Source organism: Podarcis liolepis (assembly GCF_965112155.1).
Source record: "Podarcis liolepis genome assembly, chromosome: 13".
In the NCBI taxonomy this organism is placed as follows: domain Eukaryota; kingdom Metazoa; phylum Chordata; class Lepidosauria; order Squamata; family Lacertidae; genus Podarcis; species Podarcis liolepis.
In genome coordinates this window covers 12,043,039-12,065,583 of record NC_139573.1, presented here as the reverse complement: position 1 = coordinate 12,065,583, position 22,545 = coordinate 12,043,039, and the positions used below count along the sequence as shown (strand labels likewise).

General features: G+C 40.6%; 1 protein-coding gene across 1 annotated transcript; it reads right to left on the bottom strand.

Annotated features, from left to right (window-relative positions):
* Positions 1-3,807: 3,807 nt before the first annotated feature.
* LOC310691462 (metabotropic glutamate receptor 4-like) lies at positions 3,808-10,104 on the bottom strand. The gene is made up of 4 exons (XM_083471278.1): positions 10,002-10,104; positions 9,291-9,422; positions 7,861-8,088; positions 3,808-4,041 (listed from the first exon to the last, which is right to left on the bottom strand). Exons 1-4 carry the CDS (start codon positions 10,035-10,037, stop codon positions 3,925-3,927), a joined length of 513 nt encoding a protein of 170 aa, XP_083327404.1. The 5' UTR covers positions 10,038-10,104; the 3' UTR covers positions 3,808-3,924.
* Positions 10,105-22,545: the final 12,441 nt, after the last annotated feature.

Sequence of the window (22,545 nt, the reverse complement as noted above, 5' to 3'; positions counted from 1 at the left end):
TTTTGAGTGGAAATAGAACGGAATGCAGGGAACTGCCTTCTACTAAGTCCATCTAGCTCAGCATTTTTTATACCGTTTACTTTCATGTTGTGGCGTGTGAGTCTTTGTCAGCCCTACCAATGGATGCCAATCATTTAAACTGCAACCCTTTACATGAAAAGCATGTCCTGGAACACTTCCTTATAGCTGTTCCCTGTATGCAGACACAGACAGAACAATTGTGTCTAATGGTTTGTAGTACTGATTTCTTTAGTAAGTTGTTTTATAGCATAAATCATTCAAAAAACCAAACAAACCCTGCTTCTTTGAAGGATGCTTTAATTAATTCATATCTATGATCCAGTATTTCCATTGGCTGTTGTTATTATTTTATTATTATTATTACTATTACTATTATTAAAAATTACATTCTTCATGTAGTGTTGGAGATGTCAAATAAAGATACGGTGTGAAATGAAATCAATGTGGATTTTCCAACACAGTGAGATTGGAGTTCCGCTCATGGACTGTCACTTCAAAAATTGTTCTGAATGGTTCTCCAACCTTCTAGAAAAGATTTTGAGAGTAATTCAAATGAGAGAAGGAGAAGGCTGCATTGCACAAGTGGGAATGTGCATTGATTTTCACCCTATGCATTTAGCTAGAAAGCCATTTAGGAAATATATTCCTATGGGAACATTTATAATCTTGGATTTATCTGCCCCCCATGTCCCCATGGTTTCCTCCTGAAAAGACTGCAGTCAACCAGCAAAAGAGAGGCAAAGAAAGAAGTGATTTGTCTGATATCTCCTGCTCTGTCATTCATCTGATCTTGCTCCCTCCCTCCCTGCATGATTTTCTCCCTGAAAATGGCTGCTGCCAACCAGCAAAGAGCAAACAAGCAAGGAAGGAAGGAAGGGGGCAAATGCTGGCTGTTCAGATATCTGAATCTGCAGAGTTTATAGAGAAGTTTGGACATAATTCTTTACATTCGAATCAGTGAATTTACACAGAGCACAGTCTTATTCAAAGGAAACATGAATTCATGACAGTCAACTATAGAAACATAAAACACCACACACACACACACACACACACACACACACACACACACACGGTGCAGTTTTAGAGAAGGAAACAATTCCTTACAGAGGGTCTTCAATCAGTACTGGGGAAGGTTGCTCTTCGAATGACAATCCAGGGATGACGTAATGTATAAGATCTGTCATCCCACCAATGAGAAGATCGCCTGGCTCATACCACTCATGTAGAACACGTACAGGTTTCTTTCTGCTGCAGCTAATACTATGCACTTTGCACACCATGTTTGGAAGCAGAAGGAGAAAAATCACCATCCTAATAGTAACCTTCCGTCCACACATGAAATCTCCCACGTCTCTCAGTTCACCATATCATTACTGCTATTGACCTCATTTGAGCAAGATGACTTTCATAGCAGCTGACTCTGCCAACACACTACACAAAGGGACTCCTATCCACCTTAACCTTAACTTCAACAATATCACAAAAGCATATCTTGAATGCCAATTAAACTACATCAATTTGAAATGTGAGCTCTACAAAGTAAGAGGGAAACTGGTCAAAATGACAGAGCCCTAACTCTCTCTATTCCCTAATCTTAGCTGTCTATGGAACACTGGGGAACTTATAATCATTTCAGATGTTCCAATTGAATGTTTTCTGCTTCTGTCTTCTGTGAAGCCACTGGAGCTTTGGTCAATTGAATTGATTATACTAATTTAGATAATTGCAGGGGAAATAATAACTTCTGCAAAGTTCTTGCCTGTTGAAAATATGGTTTCTTTGAATGAAACATATTTGTTGCATCACAGAGTTGGAAGGGAACTTCAAGGTTCCCCCTGGGGATGGGGGTTATTGTTTTGTCACAACTTGCCTGTTGCAGTGTGGGGCAGGTCGACAATTTTTTTGAATGCCATAAATGAACAATTAAATGAAGCTTGGGAAGCTTAACACAGGTCCCACCAAATGTGGCATAGGTTTCAAACAGAAATTCTCTTCTTGTAGAATAGACAATTTCAAATAGCATTATTAGTGTTATTACTACTATTTTAATTTATTACTAAAAGTAAGAAGTATGATGGGATTTGAAGAATGCTTCAGAATCTATTATAGTCAGTAAACTGTCATCTATGACCACTGCACCTGGTAATGGAGCTCCAATCTGATGTCTTTATTCTCTGGCTCTCCCTCTGCTAACAGTCTTTAACCAAAATAAAAAAATTCCTTCCAGTAGCACCTTAAAGACCAACTAAGTTAAAGACTAACTTAGTTGGTCTTTAAGGTGCTACTGGAAGGAATTTTTTTATTTTGACTATGGCAGACCAACACGGCTACCTATCTGTAACTAGTCTTTAACCACTGTCACTTACTTAGTAGCCCAGCCAATTCCCTGCACTGAGTAAGGCCGTGAGGTTTTTGGGAAGGGGTAAATAACAAACCAATTGAAAGAGACAGAAAGAAACACATTCAATTGAACACAGTTGATATGTGTTCCCAATTTATTTACTAATTTATTAACTTTCATCACAAAACAATCAAAGGGCAGGTCACAACAGGGCACTACTATCCGTAAAACCAATCAATTAAATTAAGCAGATTTTTAAAAAAATCATAGCATATTGAGGAAACATCAAGCACTTATCTATCCACATTGTGTGAATAGGAACGTATTGTAACTTAATGTTGGTGTTGGCCGAATCTTGAGCCACTGGTTAGTAATAAAGACACTTCAACTCGTCTCATGGTTATAACATTGCAGCTTCTAGTCTTCCTGGAGTTTATTCTATTTATACCAGAGCTCTAACATCAACTGTAATTTTCTGAAAAACTCTGCCACAGTAATATACATCTTTTCTATTCCTGTTCTCAACTTATTGGCCAATCAAGGAACAAAGAGTTCATATATCTTACTTGCACTGAATTGCATATCTTGCTAACATTTTAGCCCCTTGGTGAGAACTGCATCTATTTTCATGGGTTTTCTTTCTTTTGTTTTAAAATCACTATGCAAAACCACAGAACAAAAACTGTTGTAATTAGTCCCTGCTTATTTACACATCTCTGATGATTATGTGTAGAATACCAAGAAAAAAATTGGAAGCATAAACCCTTCTATTATTTATAGCTTTCTTCGGATCAGTTGATCTTTGTTGTTCAACTCAGGCTTCAGTAAAATGATGTAGCATTTAGGGGAAAATATGCAACACAGTAGCCCAGCACTGGAAGCCAAGATGGAGAAGATCTCCACAGCCACCATGTATTTTCCACTTGTGCTCAGGTATGTAGGAACAAAGGAGAGCCAAACACTGCAAAAGACCAACATACTGAAAGTGATGAACTTGGCTTCATTAAAACTGTCAGGTAAATTCCTGGCTAGGAAAGCTACAGTGAAGCTGAGAAAGGCCAGGAAGCCCAAGTAGCCCAGGACACAATAAAACATGATGCTTGAGCCTTCATTACATAGCAATATAATTTCTTCAGTCATTGAGTATGTGTCCACATCTGGGAATGGTGCAGATGTTGCCAGCCACAGTGTACAGATCCCTATTTGAATTTTGGAGCAGGAAAGGATAATGGAATATGTCAGCCTTTGTCCCAACCATGTCCTCATCCTGGATCCTGGTTTGGTAGCCATGAATGCCAAAACCACAGATATGGTTTTGGCCAAGATGCTAGAGAGGGCGACAGAGAAAATTATACCAAAAGCAGTTTGTCGGAGAAGGCAGTTTACCACATTAGGCCTTCCGAGGAACATCAAGGAGCAGAGGAAACAGAAGAGGAGGGAGATGAGGAGAATGTAGGTGAGGCTTCTGTTGTTGGCCTTGACTATGGCAGTGTCCTGGTATTTGATGAAGATGCCAAACACCAGCACTGTAATCAGCGCTAACAAAACTGCAGAGAAATTTAGAACAATAGCCAAAGTGTCATCAGTAGCCAGGAAGTTTGGAATCTTAGGAATGCAATGATCCTTTCCTTTGTTTGGATATTGGTCATCTGGACAAGGGACACAAGTTTCCATGTCTAGAGAGAAAAGGAACAGCAATTTAAATGCATGGGAAATTGTTCTCATCATAGCTGTCTTAGAAGAAGTCCACCTAACAATGATGCAAATAATTGAGACTATGCTTTCTAAAGGGAACTTGCTTGGGATCTCTATGTGAAATACCTCTAGGTCTCTGCATTTCTAAGGAGATAGAGATCTACCAGATGAATCCAAATTGGGGGTGTGGAACTTTGGGGGCTTTAAGGACTTCCTTAGAGAAGCTCACAACAGATGCCTAAAAAGGGTCCTTTGTATTTAAAAAGGTTCTTCCAGAACTTATTCATAATAACAAAACACACACACACACAAAACCCCTCAATATTACTAATGAAACTTTTTTTACATTTTGTAGACAACAGATCTTGCAATAATCACATCAGAGTTACCTGGGAATTTGCTGGTGCTAAAAATGTTTTACCTGGGTTTCTACGTATTTTTTACTCAAGATGTTTAACAAGAATTATTCATAAAACTTTTGTATGTAAATAACGGAAACTATATATTATACCCAGTGTTTTTTTTCGGGGGGGCAGGGGTACGCGTACCCCTAAACATTTTGTGAATTTAAGTTTGGCCTCCTTGAGGGGCAGTATTTCACTATCTCTATTCTTTTAAGAATAAAAGGACTGGTTATACAATTATTTGAAGATCACCCCCAGCTTACTTTGGGGGGAGGAATGCATTCTTTGATATATATTTATATGACAAGTCCTACCAATCTCATTTGAAAACATCCCATCTGGACATGGAGCACAATCATAACAGCAAGATTTATCCCCCTCTTTTTTTTTCTTATGGTAGCCAGGATGGCAGTTGTCATTACATACTGAAAGAGGTGGTACCTATCCAAAGGGAAATTTATTAAGAAAATGTTCAGGAAATTGAACTTATATCAGTAAAAAGCACCAATAAACCAAAGTGCAAATGACGTGGAATAAAATATGCACAAGAGAACAGGTGCCAGAATCACTGGATAAAATACCTACTAGATCAGGCATCTTGAACACTAAAGAAGATTTATATTCTATTCTATTCTATTCTATTCTATTCTATTCTATTCTATTCTATTCTATTCTATTCTATTCTATTCTATTCTATTATTAATTTTATTGGATAATTATCTTCCTATGCACACACTTTAAAAGGCCATGGATCATTAATAGCCAAAAACTTGGTTGAAGAGGAATGTTTTTATTTGGTATCCAAATATATATAAAAATGCTGTCAGGCGAGCCTCCCTGGGGACTGAATTCTACAAATCGGGAACCACCACAGTAAACACCTGTTCTCATGTTGTTACCCTCCAGACCTCTATGTAGTGGGCACACAAATAAAGGACCCAGATGATGATTGGAATATTGTAGTACCTAGGTAAGGTAAAGTTTAAGGACCCCGGGATGGTTAAGTCCAGTCAAAGGGGTTGTGGCGCTCATCTCACTTTCAGGCCGAGGGAGCCAGCATTTGTCCACAGACAGCTTTCTGGGTCATGTGGCCAGCATGACTAACCCACTTCTGGCACAATGGGACACCGTAACGGAAGCCAGAGCACACAGAAACACTGTTTCCCTTCCCGGCACAGCGGCACCTACTGTATTTTTCTGTCTATAAGATGCCCCCATGCATAAGATGCCCCTTGTTTTTGGGGACTCCAATTTTAAAAATGGGGGGAGATACTATTCATGTATTAGACGAGCCCAGATTTTGAACATTATTTTAGAGTAAAAAAAACCATAGTATTATACACGGAATAGTATGGCATTTATCTACTTGCAGTGGTGTACTTTCGAACTGCTAGGTTGGCAGAAGCTGGGACAGAGCAATGGGAGCTCACCCCATCACTGGGATTTGAATTGGCAAGTGGTTTAGACCACAGCGCCACCCGCATCCCCATTGTACCTACACTTATCCCAGCAAATAGTACAAATTGTAAAACATCTGATATAATGTCACTACCTAGAACAGGTGTGGAAAACTTTTTACCCACCAGAGGTTGCTGAACTGCAACTCCTAACAGCCTCAGCAGTTACGACCAATGGCCAGGGATGATAGGAGTTGTAGTTCAGCAACATCTAAAGTATGAAAGGTTTTCATGCCTGAAACAGAATGACTTGAACCAGAAGTTTCTAAAGTGTAAATTACACTGGCTTTCCATAGTTAGAATTTCTCCCTTCCATATAGATGTTTCAGGATATAACATTAATAAAAATAATACAGATGGGAAATAATTTAATGGAATAGCTAAAGCAGGATGTAGTGAGCCATTTGAATGTTGATTGTTAACTCACAATTTAAAGTTTATCAGTATTTGCTTTCAAAATAATTATTTCACATTTGAAAGGGCTGTAAAAGAAAACCTTGCAATCAATAAGAAAACCTTAAAACTTTTCTTGGCTGTGTTGACTGGTTATATTTAAAATGAATGTAATAGAAATTTAAATTTCTGTATTAAAAGGCAATTGTCTCTGCTCCATATAGTATTTTGAAGACGTTAGAAATTGTTGATATTGTTATGAGTTTGGGGTGTTAAGGTGGGTGCCAGGCCCCTCTAATCCCTGGATCCAACAAGTGTTAGAATTTAATCAAGGTTTCTAATTCTTGGAGTTGCCAGGCCAGCCTCCTGCTGTGGTGATAGCCTGGATGATGAACCATTAAGAGGGATTAAGGGGCTTGGCGCAAGGTGGCAAATGGGTGGGGTTTTCTGCCTCAGTAGATAAAGCCAGAGTTTAGAGTACAGAGTTTGGAGGAATGATTTGACCTAGAAGTAAAACAGCAGACTTGAGAGAGCCAGAGAAATATTTCAGAGCAATGTTTGATTTCACTGAAGGTTCAGGTTGTATATATGTGTAAGTAAACCATATCTCTTAAAAACACCATAGTCTCTGCTGTGCCGCATTTCCAAAAGAAACACCACCCCTGGAACCCCTGGAATCTCACACCGCTCAGACATTGGGGTGGCATGCAACACTGGTGTTAGAATCTAGATTTGTGTTTCTGGAGAAGAGCCTGTGAGCAAAGAGTCCTGATTCTAAATGGAGGGAGGAACGGGAACACACCTGGAACAGATAAAGCAGCAAAGCTAGCAGCAGATGGAGCAGCAGTTTGCTGAAATGAAGTCCTCTCAATGGGTTTGCTAGATCAACAGCTGCAAGTGGTGAAGACTGACCTAGAGGCCTGGTTGTGAGACTTCAAGTAAGGGGGTCAAGAGGATAGAAGCCTAGCTAGCCTTGACTCTAAGGTATCTGAGTCACTAGCTGAAACCCTAATGGCTTTCGCTAATTTGGTGTTGGCCAACAGGCTCGCAACAGCACAGAGTGGGGTGCTCTGGATTCAGTGTGGGGTGCACAGCACCTGGTCTTCTCCCAACTGTGTGGCACAGCGTGCTTGGTGCAGCCTGCTCCCAACTGTGCCATGTCACACACGAGTCTTGCATGCATGCAACATCAGGCCCCCTCTTCAATGCAAGATGGCACTGCTGCATTCCTCAGTTTCTTTAACACACTTTTATCTATTTGTCAACTCAATACAGTTTCCCAGTGAATTTCAAATGTATGCAATATATTAATCAATTCTGCCTTTTTCTTTGTTACATCTACAGTGGCGGAGCTACTGTGGGGGCGGGGCTAGCCATGCACGGGGGCACATCCCAGGGGGGCAATGTCACCCCTCTCATGGATGACACCCAGGGTGGACCGCACCCACTGCACCCCTTTCTCTGCCAGTGTACATCTATAGACGTCTCATTTTATTGTATGATCATGAATATTGATACTTGAGAGGCAGTGTGGTTCTTTCCCTACCTGAGTCAAGTTCCAGTGCCATTTGATTCTGTCCTCATAAATGGAAAACTCTTTGCCCGGAGGAGCCAGAGGATCCATCTTCCCCACTTTGACCCTGATGTAGGATCTATTTGGGAAAGTCACCAAGTTTCTAATGTCAAATCCACCTACTAATTCCCCATGTTTGTTAAACGTAATTTCATCTCCAGCACTGTTATTGAATGACATCCTCTGAAGGAATGAGTGGAGCTAGAGAGAGAAAGGGAGAGTTCTAATAAAATATCTATAAAGTGTTGTAATAGTATCATTAAGGTGGTTCAGGTAACTTTCCTAGATAGATTTGAATTCACTTTCTTGGTTGGGAGTGGGGGAATTCACAATGAAGGTTTATTCAACTTTCAGTAGCAGATATGGGAAGAGAGTGGCAAATCGCCGAATTAGTGGAAATTCAGGTTTTTGAATGTGCTGCCCCAGAGAGTCTATTTTCTTCAAATACATTCTAGACATTCTTTGAACAAATAAATCTACATTATATGCATACTTGTATTCACTAAGTGCATTAACTCTTGAAGTGACAAATTCCAAAATTTGCTCATTGTAATGCCAATATGCCATATACAAAGGCATCAGTAGTAATAGGTGAGAATTCAGTGTTGCATGCAAACTGAACAGTCTGCCAGAGGAAACTTTACCTTCCAGGGTTCAACAGTCTGAGGAGATGGTCGGCCACTGGTCTCAATTGTTCTGTTGTTGGCTCTGGATGAGTACCCGATATGTAAGGCATGTGCCAGAGCATATGCAGCGGTGTAGATACTGTAGCTGTGGCCAGTCATACTCATTGCAAAATAAGGGGCAGGAAGGCTCTCCAGCATCTCCTCTCCTGTACATGTGTATGTGTCATCTATTTGCTCCATAGCATTTGGAAATCTACACTTGAATGCTTGCTCCCAGAAAGTACGGATAAAACCATCTTCATTTGCCCAGGAAGGACGTACATTCTGAAGAAATTCTTGGAAGCCTGGCAGATCATTTGAGTGAATTGCAAAGGACAGAGCACCATGAAGCTCTCGCATTTCAGCATAAAACAAATTATGAAGCTTAGAGAATGTGAATTCAATTTGGGCTGTTGTAATCCACACTTTTGCTGCAGATACCTTCTCCTGATATTCAGGATGCATTACTTGAAGTATTCTAGTTCCTTCTATAGCATATGGTAACCATGAAATAGAAGAAGTTTCTCCATATATAATAACTGTATCAGCTTTGCTTACCGCAAAAGCTGGGAAAAGCCCTTGTGTTTCCGAGACTACTTTACGTTCAATAAAATAGGTATGCATATTGGTACCAATTCGACGTATGAATGCTGAACAGATTTTATTCTGCAGAAGCATTGGCTCTATGGTCTGCAAAAAATGTTCTCCGGCTTCATCATCAATAGCCATCAGACCTACCCATTTCCATCTGAAATACACAAGTAACTCAACAATCCCTTGATACTGAAGGGCTTCATTGGGGACCATGCGATAAAAAGAAGGGAACCTCAACTGATCATTCAATTCTGGTTGAAATGAACCATATGAAATCTAAAAAGGAAGAAGAAAAAAGCAAGAAGAGGGCATTTCAGCATGGAAAGAGGCATTCATCATATTGTTTAAAACCTTGTCACATACTGTCTAGTATCTCAAGGTTAGTGACAGGAACCTATGACCTGTGTTCTAATTTGTCTGGCTGACCTCCTAATTTGTCTACAAAGTAGTTTTCGCTAAGCCACTGATGGAAAGAATTAATATCCTAGTGGTGCCGATGACTTTAGACAATCAACAATTGAGGCACTCTTTCCCCTCTGAAAACCTAAGGTCACTCATGAAAAAGATCTGGGTGTGAGGAAGTTAGTAACTCATCCAGTAGCCTGACAGTAACACCAAAAGCATGCACTGGAATTCATAAGTATATTACTACCACCTAATGTAACACCAAAGAAATACAATAGGGATAGCATCTGACGTAACCTGAGGTTTTGGTTTGAAAAGGCATTCTTTTCTCAAGAAGGAGGCCCCACCAAAATTCTGAAGGAAAAACGACCAGTCAAATTATTGCACATGAATAATCAAATTCCTACACGGAAAGGAGAAATTCCCATTGTTTGGATACTCAAATCCTACCTGTGGAATCTTGTAAAGACCTAAGATGTCTGCCATGTTTGAGGAGGTCTCATAGCTTAGTCCCCCGATGACCCCTATTACATTTTCCTGGATGCCACATTTATAGTTGGGTACAAAGTTATGAGAGTTAAAGATCAGAGCCTGAGTATTGCAGTAGGTCATCTTTGAGTCACAATAGCTGTCATAGATGTGGAACCCGAGTGTGACATTGGGCAAAATATTGGGATTCTCATTGATCTCTTCAACAGCAAACACCAAGGCTAGGATATGCTGGTAGAGCTTTGTCACCATGCTGCAAATAAATTAACTGGATAATTAAACAGTGCACATAATTATTTTAGTACCGATTTCTTCTAGATTTGAGATATGCAGCTGTCAAACTATAAAGAAGGAGCACAACCAGCAAAGTCATTCAGTAAGTCTGGTTGGCAAGAACTATGCCATGAACATCAACAGCGCCACAGAACTGTGATTCTGTGTTTGGAATCATTGGCACTTTCCAAAACATCCTAAAACTTCATCATCTTCATACCTATCTGTTCAGCTTTGGCACCTTCCTTTTTAAAGTTTCAAAGCCAATTTTGAGCCCAGCCCATCTAGCTCAGCATTTTCTACACTGGTAACTGGTAATGTTTCAGAGTGGGGTCTTTGTCAGCACTACCTACAAGTGCCAAGCTGTTCCCTATAGACAGACAGTGCTGATCCCTTTATTAAGCTGTTTTGTAACATAGTTGGCCCCCAAAACAAACAAACCTCACTTTAATGAATTCGTTTCTATACTCTACTATATACCATTTTCAGCAATCTTGGACATATAGTACAAAATAAAATCAATGTAGATTTATCCAACAATATTCGTGTGGAGGTCCACTTATGCAATGAAACTTCTCCTTCCTCTCCTCTTTCTGAATGCCTTTGAAATCTTCCCTGGGGTCAGGAGGAGTCCTCTAGCCTTCTGGGAGCATGTTTTGAGGGGAGGTTGCAAATGAGAGAAGTGGAAAATTCCAATGTGCAAGTGGGAATCTGCTATTGAGCAGCAGTTTGAGAAGAAACTGCATTTTTGTTCACATATCTTGGTGACTTCTTTCCAGAAGACCATTTAGTAAAGAAAGCATGACAAAGAATAAATTTTCTTCTTTTTGTTTTGTTGCTTTGGTTCTTAGATTCTCTTTCTAGAAAGGAATAAGTGAAAACCCATTCCCTTCTAGAATGCTTTTATGAGATTTTCTTTTGGTCCCATAGCAGATTCATTTTCCAGTATCTGTTGGCATTTGGTTATTTTTAAAAGTGAATATAATTATGAAATAAATCAAGGGACTTAAGGGCTGTCATTTTCAATGCAAAGTATATCTTTCCTGCATACTATGATAGAATGCTTAAGATTTTGAATTTCTGCTCAAATTGAATTACAATATGTTGATGTTTCCAATGGTTCAAATGGCAATATAGTCTTTAAAATCAAAGAAACATGTCACCAATAATATAAATGTAAAGAATCATTGAAACACTCACACCCCAACACACATATACAACACACTTTCATAGAGGGAAACCGTTCCTTAATAGGTGAGATAATCAGTTCTGGGCAAGGTTGCTTCCTGAATAAAACTTCAGGTAAAATGTAACAGATAAAATATGTCATCCCACCAATGAGATTACCTGGCTCATACCACTCATGTGCAACACATACAGGCTTCTTTCTGGTGCAGCTAATGCTATGCACTCTCCCATTCTGTCATTCATCTGATCTTGCTCCCTCCCTTCTTGCATGGTTTTCTACCTGAAAAAGGCTGCAGTCAGCCAGCAAAGAGGAAGGAAGGAGGGAAAGAAGGAAGGAAGGAAGGAAGGGGGCAAATGCTGGCTGTTCAGATATCTGAATCTGCAGAGTGTATAGAGAAGTTTGGACATAATTCTTTACATTCAAATCAGTGAATTTACACAGAGCGCAGGCAGATAATGGGAACTGTGTGTCGTCTTTTTCAAATAAATCAAGGAAACATGAATTCATAGAGGCAGTCAACTATAGAAACATAAAACACCACACACACACACACAGTGTAGTTTTATAGAAGGAAACAATTTCTTACAAAGGGTCTTCAATCAGTACTGGGGATGGTTGCTCTTCGAATGACATTTCAGGGAAAATGTAATGGATAAAAGATGTCATCCCACCAATGAGGAGATCACCTGGCTTATACCACTCATTTGGAACATGCAAAGGTTTCTTTCTATTACAGCTAATACTATGCACTTTGCACACCATGTTTGGAAGCAAAAGGAGAAAAATCACCATCCTGATGGCAAGCTTCCATCCACACATGAAATCTCCCACGTCTCTCAGTTTACCATATTATTACTGCTATTGACCTGATCTGAGCAAGATGGTTTGAGTGGCAGCTGGCTTTGCTAACACTCTACTCAAAGGGACATCTACCACCCCTTATCCTTAACTGCAACAATATCACAAAAGCATACATTGAATGACAATAAAGATACAACAATTTGAAATTTCAGCACTACAACGAAAGAGGGAAACTGATCAAATCACAGTCCTGCCTCTCCCTAGTTCTTAATCTTAGCTGTCTATGGAACACTGGGGTGCTTATAATCAATTCAGACTTTCAAGTTATTTTTTTCTTCCTACTACCTTCTGTGAAGCCACTGGGGCTTTGGTCACTTGAACTAATTATAGTGATTTTGATAATACAAGGAAGGTAAAAAAATTGTGCAGTGTTTTATCCTGCTGAAAATATGTTTGCTTCAACACTGTTGAAGCAAATCTTTTTTTTTACATCTTAGAGTTGGAAGGCAACTCAGAGTTCATCTGGTCCAAGAGATCCATAGCCACCCATATGGGAGACCCATAGCCACCAAAACCTGGAGAATGTTCTCAATAAATTCTTAGTAATGAGTAGAATCCAACCCTATTCTGATCTAGAATGCTGAAGGATTCTTTACCTTCTAAGCCATGGGTCACCAATGGGGTACTGTTGGACACACATATGCCCAGAGAAGCCTTCCCTGATTCTGTGTTGTTTTTGTCACAAAGGTGAACTCTGAAAGGAAGCATGCAGAGAAGATAACATATTTGTAAATATCTGTTGGTGGTTGAGTTACATGTTTCAATATATGTAACAAAACAGAAGCCAAAACAAACCAATTGCAGCGTAACAGAAAGTAACAGAAGAAAATCTGAATGGATGTTGGAACACATTGAGTCATGTTCATACATCACTCCTGCAAAGTTAAGCATGTGAGAGAGACTGAGGTGTCCCACAGCATTTTCTAACCCCTGGATGTGAGAAATGTGTATAAAACTGGTTATTTATGCCTCAGGCAACAGGTGGAATGGAATGCCAGTAGAATATATGTCTTCCTCAGCTGGAGGGTGGGCATATTTATCATGGGCTGTATGTGATCTGACCATTGAGGATGGATGCCTTTGTGGCCTGGCAGGATGATAGATGGTGTGTTGAACTCTTCTGGCAGGGTGTGTCTTGGAAGAAGGATATTGGAGAAGGTGGCTGTTGGATGACCTATCTTAGTAACTGAGGAGAGAGGTAGGCATAGCAGACAGATACATGCACTCTATCAAGCTTGCACTTATACCTTGTATTAATGGACTCTCTACAACAGTCCCCAGCCATCCATTGGTTCTCCTGTTATCCATGATAAAACCATGCTGACCCATGATTTGAATATGTATGAATGGACCAACCTGTTATGTATCATTGAAATTTCACTGGAGAAGCTGGTCAAGCCAGATATGACTCAGCTCTGTTCTCCTGAGTGCAACTTCAGCCCAGTATTGAAGGCTTTTTGCTGTGATCCATGGAAGTTCACTTCCCATCCCTTGGAATCCCCTTTCTTTGAACAGAACTTTAGGGCCTACATCTGGTTTTGGGTCAAACAGACAAGATGGGGATATGGTACATTCTGCTGTTCAGGAGCCTCCCCAACCAAGCTGTCTAAAGTTGTTTTGGTTGTTATAATTGGGGAAATCTAGAATCAGTAATTAATGACTTTCCTCCCCAGAAGTCTTGAGACTTAGATTGGATCCTAAGCCACTTCAGCTTGGACATATGACCAAGCAATGCAATACAGAGAACCATTTAAAATGGCACATTTAGGCAAAATGTGCACTAAAATGTGACTGAGTTTTTGCACCAACAAAAAAACCCCAAAACCACCCACAGATGGAGAAATGGAAAGATGAACACAAGTTTAGGAAAATAAGACCCTGACCCCCCCCCCCCCCGCATTGATGCATTGGCCCATCCCTAGCTAACTGCCCTCTTGATTCTTGCTCATCTAGTCTTATTAAATCTTGCTGCAGAGAGTGGCTGGGTGGGTCCTGATGACAATGGTTTTGTGTGTAACCTGCTCCCACTCCTTGACGCCTCAAGGACTTTTGATACAATTGGCCATGTTATTCCTCTCAGTCAGCACTATGAAATTGGGACTGAGAACAACATATTGCAAAGGCTCTGCTCCTATATATTGGGCCATTTTCAGAGATTAGCATCAAGACGCTACTGCCCAGAATCAGGACATTTCTCCCATGGTCTTCTACAGTGGTCTACACATGTTATTTAACATCTATATGAAGAAACCTCTCCCCCCACACCACCATGTGCCAGTCAATACATTACAATATCTTGTGGGGTTATCACCTTCCAAGCTGAGAAGGGTGATAGCTCATGAGTCTCAAAATTCTGGAACAATCATAAACCATTTTTTTACTGCATTAGTTTCTTGAGATGTGTGCATTGCATTGTATGGCCCTTTGGGGGAGTTTGTTCTGAAATAGTCGGCTGGTAATCTTTTTTCATTTTTGTGTGCTTTTTATTATATCATAATAAATACCTGTAAACCACTTTGACATTTATTCTGAAATTGAGATATACACTTAATTTAATAAAGAAATAAAGAAATTCCCCATGCTCTCTAGTTCCTGGCATGGTGTTGAGATCCTCTCACTGTTCCCCAAATACAGTAAGAAATACAGAACATGAGGTGTTGTATGGGCTGAAGTACATAGAAGCCTCTAGCACTGAAAATGGGATTAGAAATGCTATTATCTTTCTAAAGATGTGGTATATAAGAAAATTATTCATTTTAATTGGAAACAACAAATTATAGTGTGGAAAGATGTTACAGTATGTTCGTCACTAAAATGTCCTGTTGCTGATATTGAACATAAGAGGGGAAATGAATTGTACTGTTGACACTTCTATCCAAAGCATTTTCCCATTTCCTCATTTATTATTAAATTGGAGTCATTGTTGGCCATCCTAAATTTCCCTGCACTTACTTCTGCCATTGTGCAGCAGTAGAATGGATCAAATTAGAGAGTCCTACTACATCAGAAAGCAGCTCTTCCTGAAAATTTGAGTGGTCTGATAATGGACAGATGGCCTTTGGTGGTAGTAGACACCCCTTCATTACAAGTTTTTTAAGCAGAAGACAGATATCCAGCTTTTATAGCAGTGCATTTTGTAGCAGTGCATTTTGCATATCTTCAGGGGAGATGGAGTTGATGACCTTTTAGGTAGCTACCAAATGGTTGATTCTATGATCTAGCAAATATGTTTGCTTCAGCAATTTTGCTACTGATTTATAATGGCATCCAAAAACATAACAAAAGTTATTTTCCCCTCCATAATTACCAATTATAGTGGAAGACAGAAGTGCCTGGCGTGATCTGGTCCATGGGGACACGAAGAGTCGGACACGACTAAACGACTAAACAACAACATAATTATCAAAATCACTATAATCAATTCAGCTGCTCAAAGCTCCAGTAGATTTCCAAAATAGAATAAGAAAACAAAATACTAAAAGCAAATCTGAAATGGTTATAAGTAAAGCCCTTGTTCCATTAACAGCTAAGTTGGGGGGGGAGAGAGGTAGGTCTCTGTCATTTATGTCATTCTGCCCTCTCTCTGTGTAGAGGAAAATTCAAGATTCTGTTTTCAATTAGAATTCAATATACACTTTTAAACAGTTGAGTTTAATGATAAGGTGGAAACGTGTCCATTTGAGAAGTACATTCCCAGATTCTGCTGCCACCCAAGCTATCTTTCAACCAGGAGTCTCCTTGTGTGGAGAGAAGTTTGTCATCAGGATGTTAGTGCTTCTGATACTGCTACTTCCAAACATGGTGTGCTATGTGCACACCATTAAGTGCACCAGAAATAATCCTGAAGATGTTCCACATGAGTGGCACCATTCGGCTGATCTCCTCATTGGTGGGATCCTGTCTCACATCTCAAACCAAGTGCGCTCCAACATTTTCTTCAACCAACACCCTTCTCATGCCCTTATCAAGTACCCAGTGTAAGCAAACACTTTTTTCCCTTTTAGTTTTTTTTTTAAATATTTGTATGAAACACTAAGTACTACTTTAATTTGGGGGAAATAATGAAAGTAAACTTTTTAAAGAAATATGAAAACATGAGAAAATGATGTGCTCAATCAATTGCAATTGGGCTGTGGTTCGACTGGCAATTGGATATTTGGAAATATTAATGTCCTTTGATTGAATAGCTCTCTACCTGGCTATAGCATAGGTGCTGTGTCTGCCCATATTTTCACCCATCCAAACATATTCATCCTATATAGTTCTCTAATTCAGGGGTGGACCCATTTAGCACTCAGCCAAATTTCATGCACATGACAAGGAGGAGGAACATATGACATTGTCTTATACTGAGACAGACTAATGGTCCATCTATCCCAGTATTTTCTGCACTGCATACAATGAGTGGTAGTGGCTCTCCGGGGTTTCAGACAAAGGCCACTCCCACCCCAACTTGGAAATGCCAAGGGTTGAATCTGGGACCTTCTGCATGCAAAGTGGATGCTGTACCACTGGCCTTCGTCCCATGAGGCAAGGTGAGGTGTTCACCTTTGGTGGCAGGATCCACAGGGTCGGCAGATCTGCCATCCAAGGGATGCATCACCTGGTTCTGCTGCTGCTGCCACAGTGGTAGAGACAGATGGGATATGTTCCTCAGAGGCTGCATTTGCCACCTCTTTCACAATCCCCCCCTTGAAGCTGCCACCAAAACAGCCTCTTGATGAATAGGAAGTGCTGCTGGTCTCTACCCACACTTGTTCCCAATGTAGATCTTCACTCCCACCTTCTTTCCTGGCTTGCCTCAGGTGCCAAAATGTATTGGGCTGGCTCTACTCTTGACCATAAAAATAGGAGAAAGGGAGGTGGGTGAAAGCAGTGGCAGGGATGGATGGATGGACGGACGGACAGAAGTGAGTGGTAGAGGATGGCAGAAGGAAATGGTGCATCCTGCATTATTTTGATTCTGGTCCTCCATACCCCAGTCCACCCAAAGATTACCCTTAAGGGAACACATTCCCTACTCCTGCAGTCTACTTGAAAATGGCACATTTTCCCAGATATTATTTGTTGTGATCTCCACTTTAAGGGTTGTACTATGGAACAGAAATGCTTAGATTAAAGCATTCTAGAGCAGATCAAATTATGGACAATTCGTATCGATAATAGAATTGTGTCAATTTATTCTGTGTGTGTTGTTCTTTTTTAAACTATGCTCTACCAATTGATGAGACAATAAATTGCACCCAAAAATTATCAAAGTATTTCAGCAATAGTTGTTATGCATAACTGAAACTGTTTAAGTAATGAAGAACAAACTGGACAAAAACACCAAAACTGAAATGCAGTTCCAGAAAATATTTTATCAATTCTGCATCTGTGTCTCCATAATGTATGTGTTCTGACACATTTAAAAATATGAGAGTTGAAGTCAGATCCAAACATTTACCCTTCCTCCACTCTTTCTAGGCATGGTCCATACTTTAAAGCAGGCATAGGCAAATTTGCCCCTCCAGATGTTTTGGGACTACAACTCCCATCATCCTTGATAACTGGTCCTGTTAGCTAGGGATGATGGGAGTTGTAGTCCTAAAACATCTGGAGGGTCAAGTTTGCCTACGCCTGCTTTAAAGCTCCATGTCTGAGTGTCATTAGTCGTCGTCATCATCATCATAGTATTTTGCTCCAGAGCATACCCTGAATCAACCTTTTCTCCAATTTAGCACTAAAATGTGGGTGTTCATGGGGGAAGCTCTGGGGCAAATGGGAAAAAAAGAATTTTTGGACATGGAGAACATGTGGACCTATGCCTGTAAAGAGCCAGGCAAAAAGTAAGTATGGGCAAGCCCTTACCTGGTGCACAAGTCTAAAGGAACAATACAGTGAAAGGTTCTCACAGCACATTTTCTTTCTTTCCTAAAGGGTTTAGCTAATGACTAACCTTGCTGGCTGTGCCTTCTCCTTAATAGACTGCTGAATCTCTCTGGTCTAGAAAGGACCAGTACTGTTCACTGTATGATTCTGCCATGAAATAGTAAGTCACTTTATTTGCAGCATGGTGACCAAGTTCTACCAGCACATCCTTGCTCTGGTTTTTGCCATTGATGAGATCAATGAGAATCCGTGGATCTTGCCCAATGTCACCCTTGGCTTCCACATCTATGACAGCTATACTGATTCAAGGAAGACTTACCGCACCACTCTGGACCTACTCTTTAAATCACGTCAGTTTTTCCCTAACTACAAATGTGGCATTCAGGAAAATGTAATAGGAGTAATTGGGGCGCTTAGTTCTGACACCTCTTCATGCATGGCAGACATCTTGAGTCTTTACAAGATTCCACAGGTAGGATCTGAAGATTGTTACTATCAGGCTTTCGTCTCATCGCCCCCACAATTCCTTTTCCCATTCTTTCCAGCAGTGTTTCCATGAATCATAAAGCATAATGGCAAAAAGTAAAATTAACTGAAATATGTGGAATTGCCTTTGAGTCTATCAAATAATGTGCATGAAATGGGTGGGGGTGTAAAAGAATTTTGTTTAATTCATTTAGAGGCGAATTGCTTCAAATGTGATAGAAGAAGATGGGTTATCAGTTTTTGTCAATTACAACAGCATCTTCACAAAAATCCCAGAACCACAAACCCTCAAGACCCCCACTTGTATAATTACTGATTTTTCACTCAGTCAGTCTATTAGAGAAATTCTCTCTTTAGGTTAAAGAGACTGCCTTATCTGCCATCCACTGCCACCCCCACTCTCTCTGCCCCTCTACACACACACACATACAGTGGTACCTCAGGTTACAGATGCTTCAGGTTACAGACTCCGCTAACCCAGAAATAGTACCTCAGGTTAAGAACTTTGCTTCAGGATGCTAACAGAAATCACGTTCTGGTGGTGCGGCGGCAGCAGGAGGCCCCATTGGCTTCAGGTTAAGAACGGACCTCCAGAACGAATTCAGTTTTTAACCTGAGGTACCACTGTACACCCATGATTGCATGTAGTGGGCAATCACTGAATATTGCAAGTCCCATCCCATCTCAAAGACAAGGCCATGCTCCATGAACCAATACAAAACAGCTGCAGTCACATACACGTTTTCTTGAGAGTGAGTCATGTTGAACTTAAAGAGGCTAACTTCCAAAAACAGGCATTATAAATTATAACAGTTTTATAAATGTTGGGTGCTCATTAATATTATTCTTTTTATCAAAGAGTTTACCAGGTGCTTAGTGCAGTCGTTGATGGAAACAATCTTTTGACCAGCCTGTTACAATTCCTGCTTCCAACTCTCTCTCAGATACATATGGCATTTAAAAAAACATTTCATGTATCTTATGAAGTAGACTGTAGTACATGAAAACTTCAGCCAGCATACATTTGTTAGTCTTCAATTGGAGTGTGTGAAAGTCACTTTGGGATCTATACTTTAAGGTTGTACCATAATGTTTACCAAAATGGGGCGGGGGGTGTTAAGCAGTACAGCAGACCCACAATTTATGCATATTTAACTTGTGTGCATTCAGCTTTACATGCTTGGCAAATTTATTTATTTTTAAGTGGGGCAAGAAAGGGGCAGGTATCCAGAGGGTTGGGAAATTTGGCAATCCCATCTGCCATTTTATCCAATAATTAGCTCCTGTTCTGACCCTAATATATCTGTTGCTGTTGTTCTTAAAGGTTTCATATGGCTCATTTGAACCAGCAATGAATGATCCAAACAAGTTCCATTCCTTTTACCGCATGGTCCCCAGTGAAGCCCTCCAGTACAGGGGAATTGTCCAGTTACTTCTACACTTCAAATGGAAATGGGTCGGGCTGTATGTGATTGATAATGAAGGTGGGGAACAATTCTTGCAGACCATGGAGCCTATGCTTTTGCACAATGGAATATGTTCAGCATTCATAGAAAGAGCTCAAACACATGTGCGCTTCTCTGATAACATAGAAGAAATGTTTACTTACATAAAGGGTATTTTTCCAACTTTCATGCTGAGCAACGCCAATGCAATTGTTATATATGGAGAAAGTAAAACTATTGCATGGTTGGGAGGGATTATAGGGGGAATCAAGGTAAGTCAAATACTGTTTCCTCAAAATAAGAAGATGCTTTCTACAGCAAAAGTGTGGATTACAACAGCCCAAATTGATTTCACATTATATAGCTTTCAGACAGTTACAAATATGGATAGACAAATGTTCCATGGTGCCATCTCCTTCACAATTCATTCAAAGGAAATTCAAGACTTCCAAGAATTTCTTCAGAATGTAAATCCTTCTTGGTCTTATGAAGATGGCTTTATCAAATATTTCTGGGAAAAAGCATTCAGTTGTTCATGGTCAAACTCCATTATGTCTGCATTAATCCATGGCAGATGTACTGGAGAGGAGATGCTGGAGAGCCTTCCTGCAACTTATTTTGAAATGAGCATGACCGGCCACAGCTACAGCATCTATAACGCTGTGTACGCTTTGGCACATGCCTTAAATATCATGAAATCAACCAGATCAAAACACAATAGGATGGAAGCCAGCGACATATTGTCTCCTCAAAATGTGGAGCCCTGGCAGGTAATGTTTCCTCATTTAATTGTCATTTTCTGAGTGCAGGACAGTGGCCTGTACCCAGTATCCATTATTTGACTAACAGATATTCCTTATGTGACAAAGTCTCTACAAAACATTAGTATCAAGCTCTTGTTGTGGTTCGAGGACCCGACCCCCGCAAAGTGAAATGAAGACACAAGGACACGTGATATAAGGTTGATGGGCTAGAAAAGGCCACAACTTTATTGATTACAGCAATGAAAAGGTATTGGCTTAGGCATTGGATCGAAACAAGTGGGTTTATTCACCAGTAGGTGGAGCCTGTTGATGCTAATCCAACTATAGGCTCACCCCTGCTGTCACCGAGGGTCGTGCCATGGCCTCCCGCCAAGCAGGCATCGGGCGGAATACACGACCCCCAGATTCCTTTAACGGAATACCCCTAAAAATTGAAGGCATAGGCGATGGCCACACCTAGCACTTTGACACACCACAACACATTATTCCAATGCCTAACCTACCCACCAATACCACAAAAGTTGTGACGATTGCTACGAGGTAGGCGAAAAAACCAAAAAGCCTAATGCCAAATGGAAAAACTCCTACCAGGCCCCCCGGGCAACCAGGGCGACCAACCTAAGGTCCATAGCAAGGTCAATGACCTAAGCCCTAACCAAAAGGGAGTGGAGGGTGGGTGACTCGCGAGGGGACGACGACGAGGAATGAGGCCAGGGAGAGGCTAGCACTGCAGCAAAAGGCTGCTGAACACGCCCCCTCCGCGGCACCTGGTTGGGTGGCCACCGGGGGGGGCGTGAGCGCCAGCCAGGTGAGCTGGAGGCAGGGGGCCACGCCCCCTGCTGGGCGGTGCTCGGGCTCCTGCCCGCAACCACTCCCCTCTCTTTCAGGGAGAAGAGTCTTTTTCTTCATTTTCTTAAACTCCTTCCCTTCCTTGACAGACACTGACCTTCTCATTGTCTTTCAACCTAGCTCCACTCATTCCTGCAGAGAATCTCATTCAACAACAGTGTTGGAGATGCAATTACACTGGACGAACATGGAGAATTAGCATCCGGATTTGATATTACAAACTTGGTCACATTCCAAAATAAATCTTACATCAGAGTTAAAATAGGGAGGCTTGATCCTCTTGGGAAAGACCTCACCATTGATAATGACAGAATTGAATGGCACAGAGGCTTGACTCAGGTAGGGAATTAACTGTGTGCGTCAGTGCTGGTGATCACCAGTCAAAGTGGAAGGGCAATAAAAATGAAGAAAACACAAAATGGGAGCACGAGGGATATAAGGGGGGGGGGGAGGAATGAATGAATGCATTACAAAATAAATAATTACAGCTGAAATTTATTGGAATATCATATTGTGATGACAAATAACACAAGTGGTTTTATTAATAGGTGGAGAATGAGAATGTCATTGAAGAGAAAGCATCATTTTAAGGACATGTGCAGGTCTATGTTTTGACTTCAGATCTGGAGGTTCTGTTTTCTGGCCTACCATTGAAATTATCTAAATAATCAGTCACTAGAGACAGGACCTTATCAGTGATGGTGCCTACTTTATGGAACTACATTCCAAGGAATGTGCATTTCACCTGTGCTGCCCTTCAGAAAAGC

Coding starts and splice junctions, on each gene's coding strand:
- LOC310691462 (XM_083471278.1), bottom strand. CDS start 10,037: ATGGCAGACATCTTAGGTCTTTACAAGATTCCACAG. Junction 9,423..10,001: donor GTCTTTACAAGATTCCACAG/GTAGGATTTGAG, acceptor CTTCCTTTTTAG/ATTTCATATGGTTCATTTCA. Junction 8,089..9,290: donor TGTATTTCAGATGGAAATGG/GTAGGTCTGATG, acceptor TTCTCTCTCTAG/CTCCACTCATTCCTTCAGAG.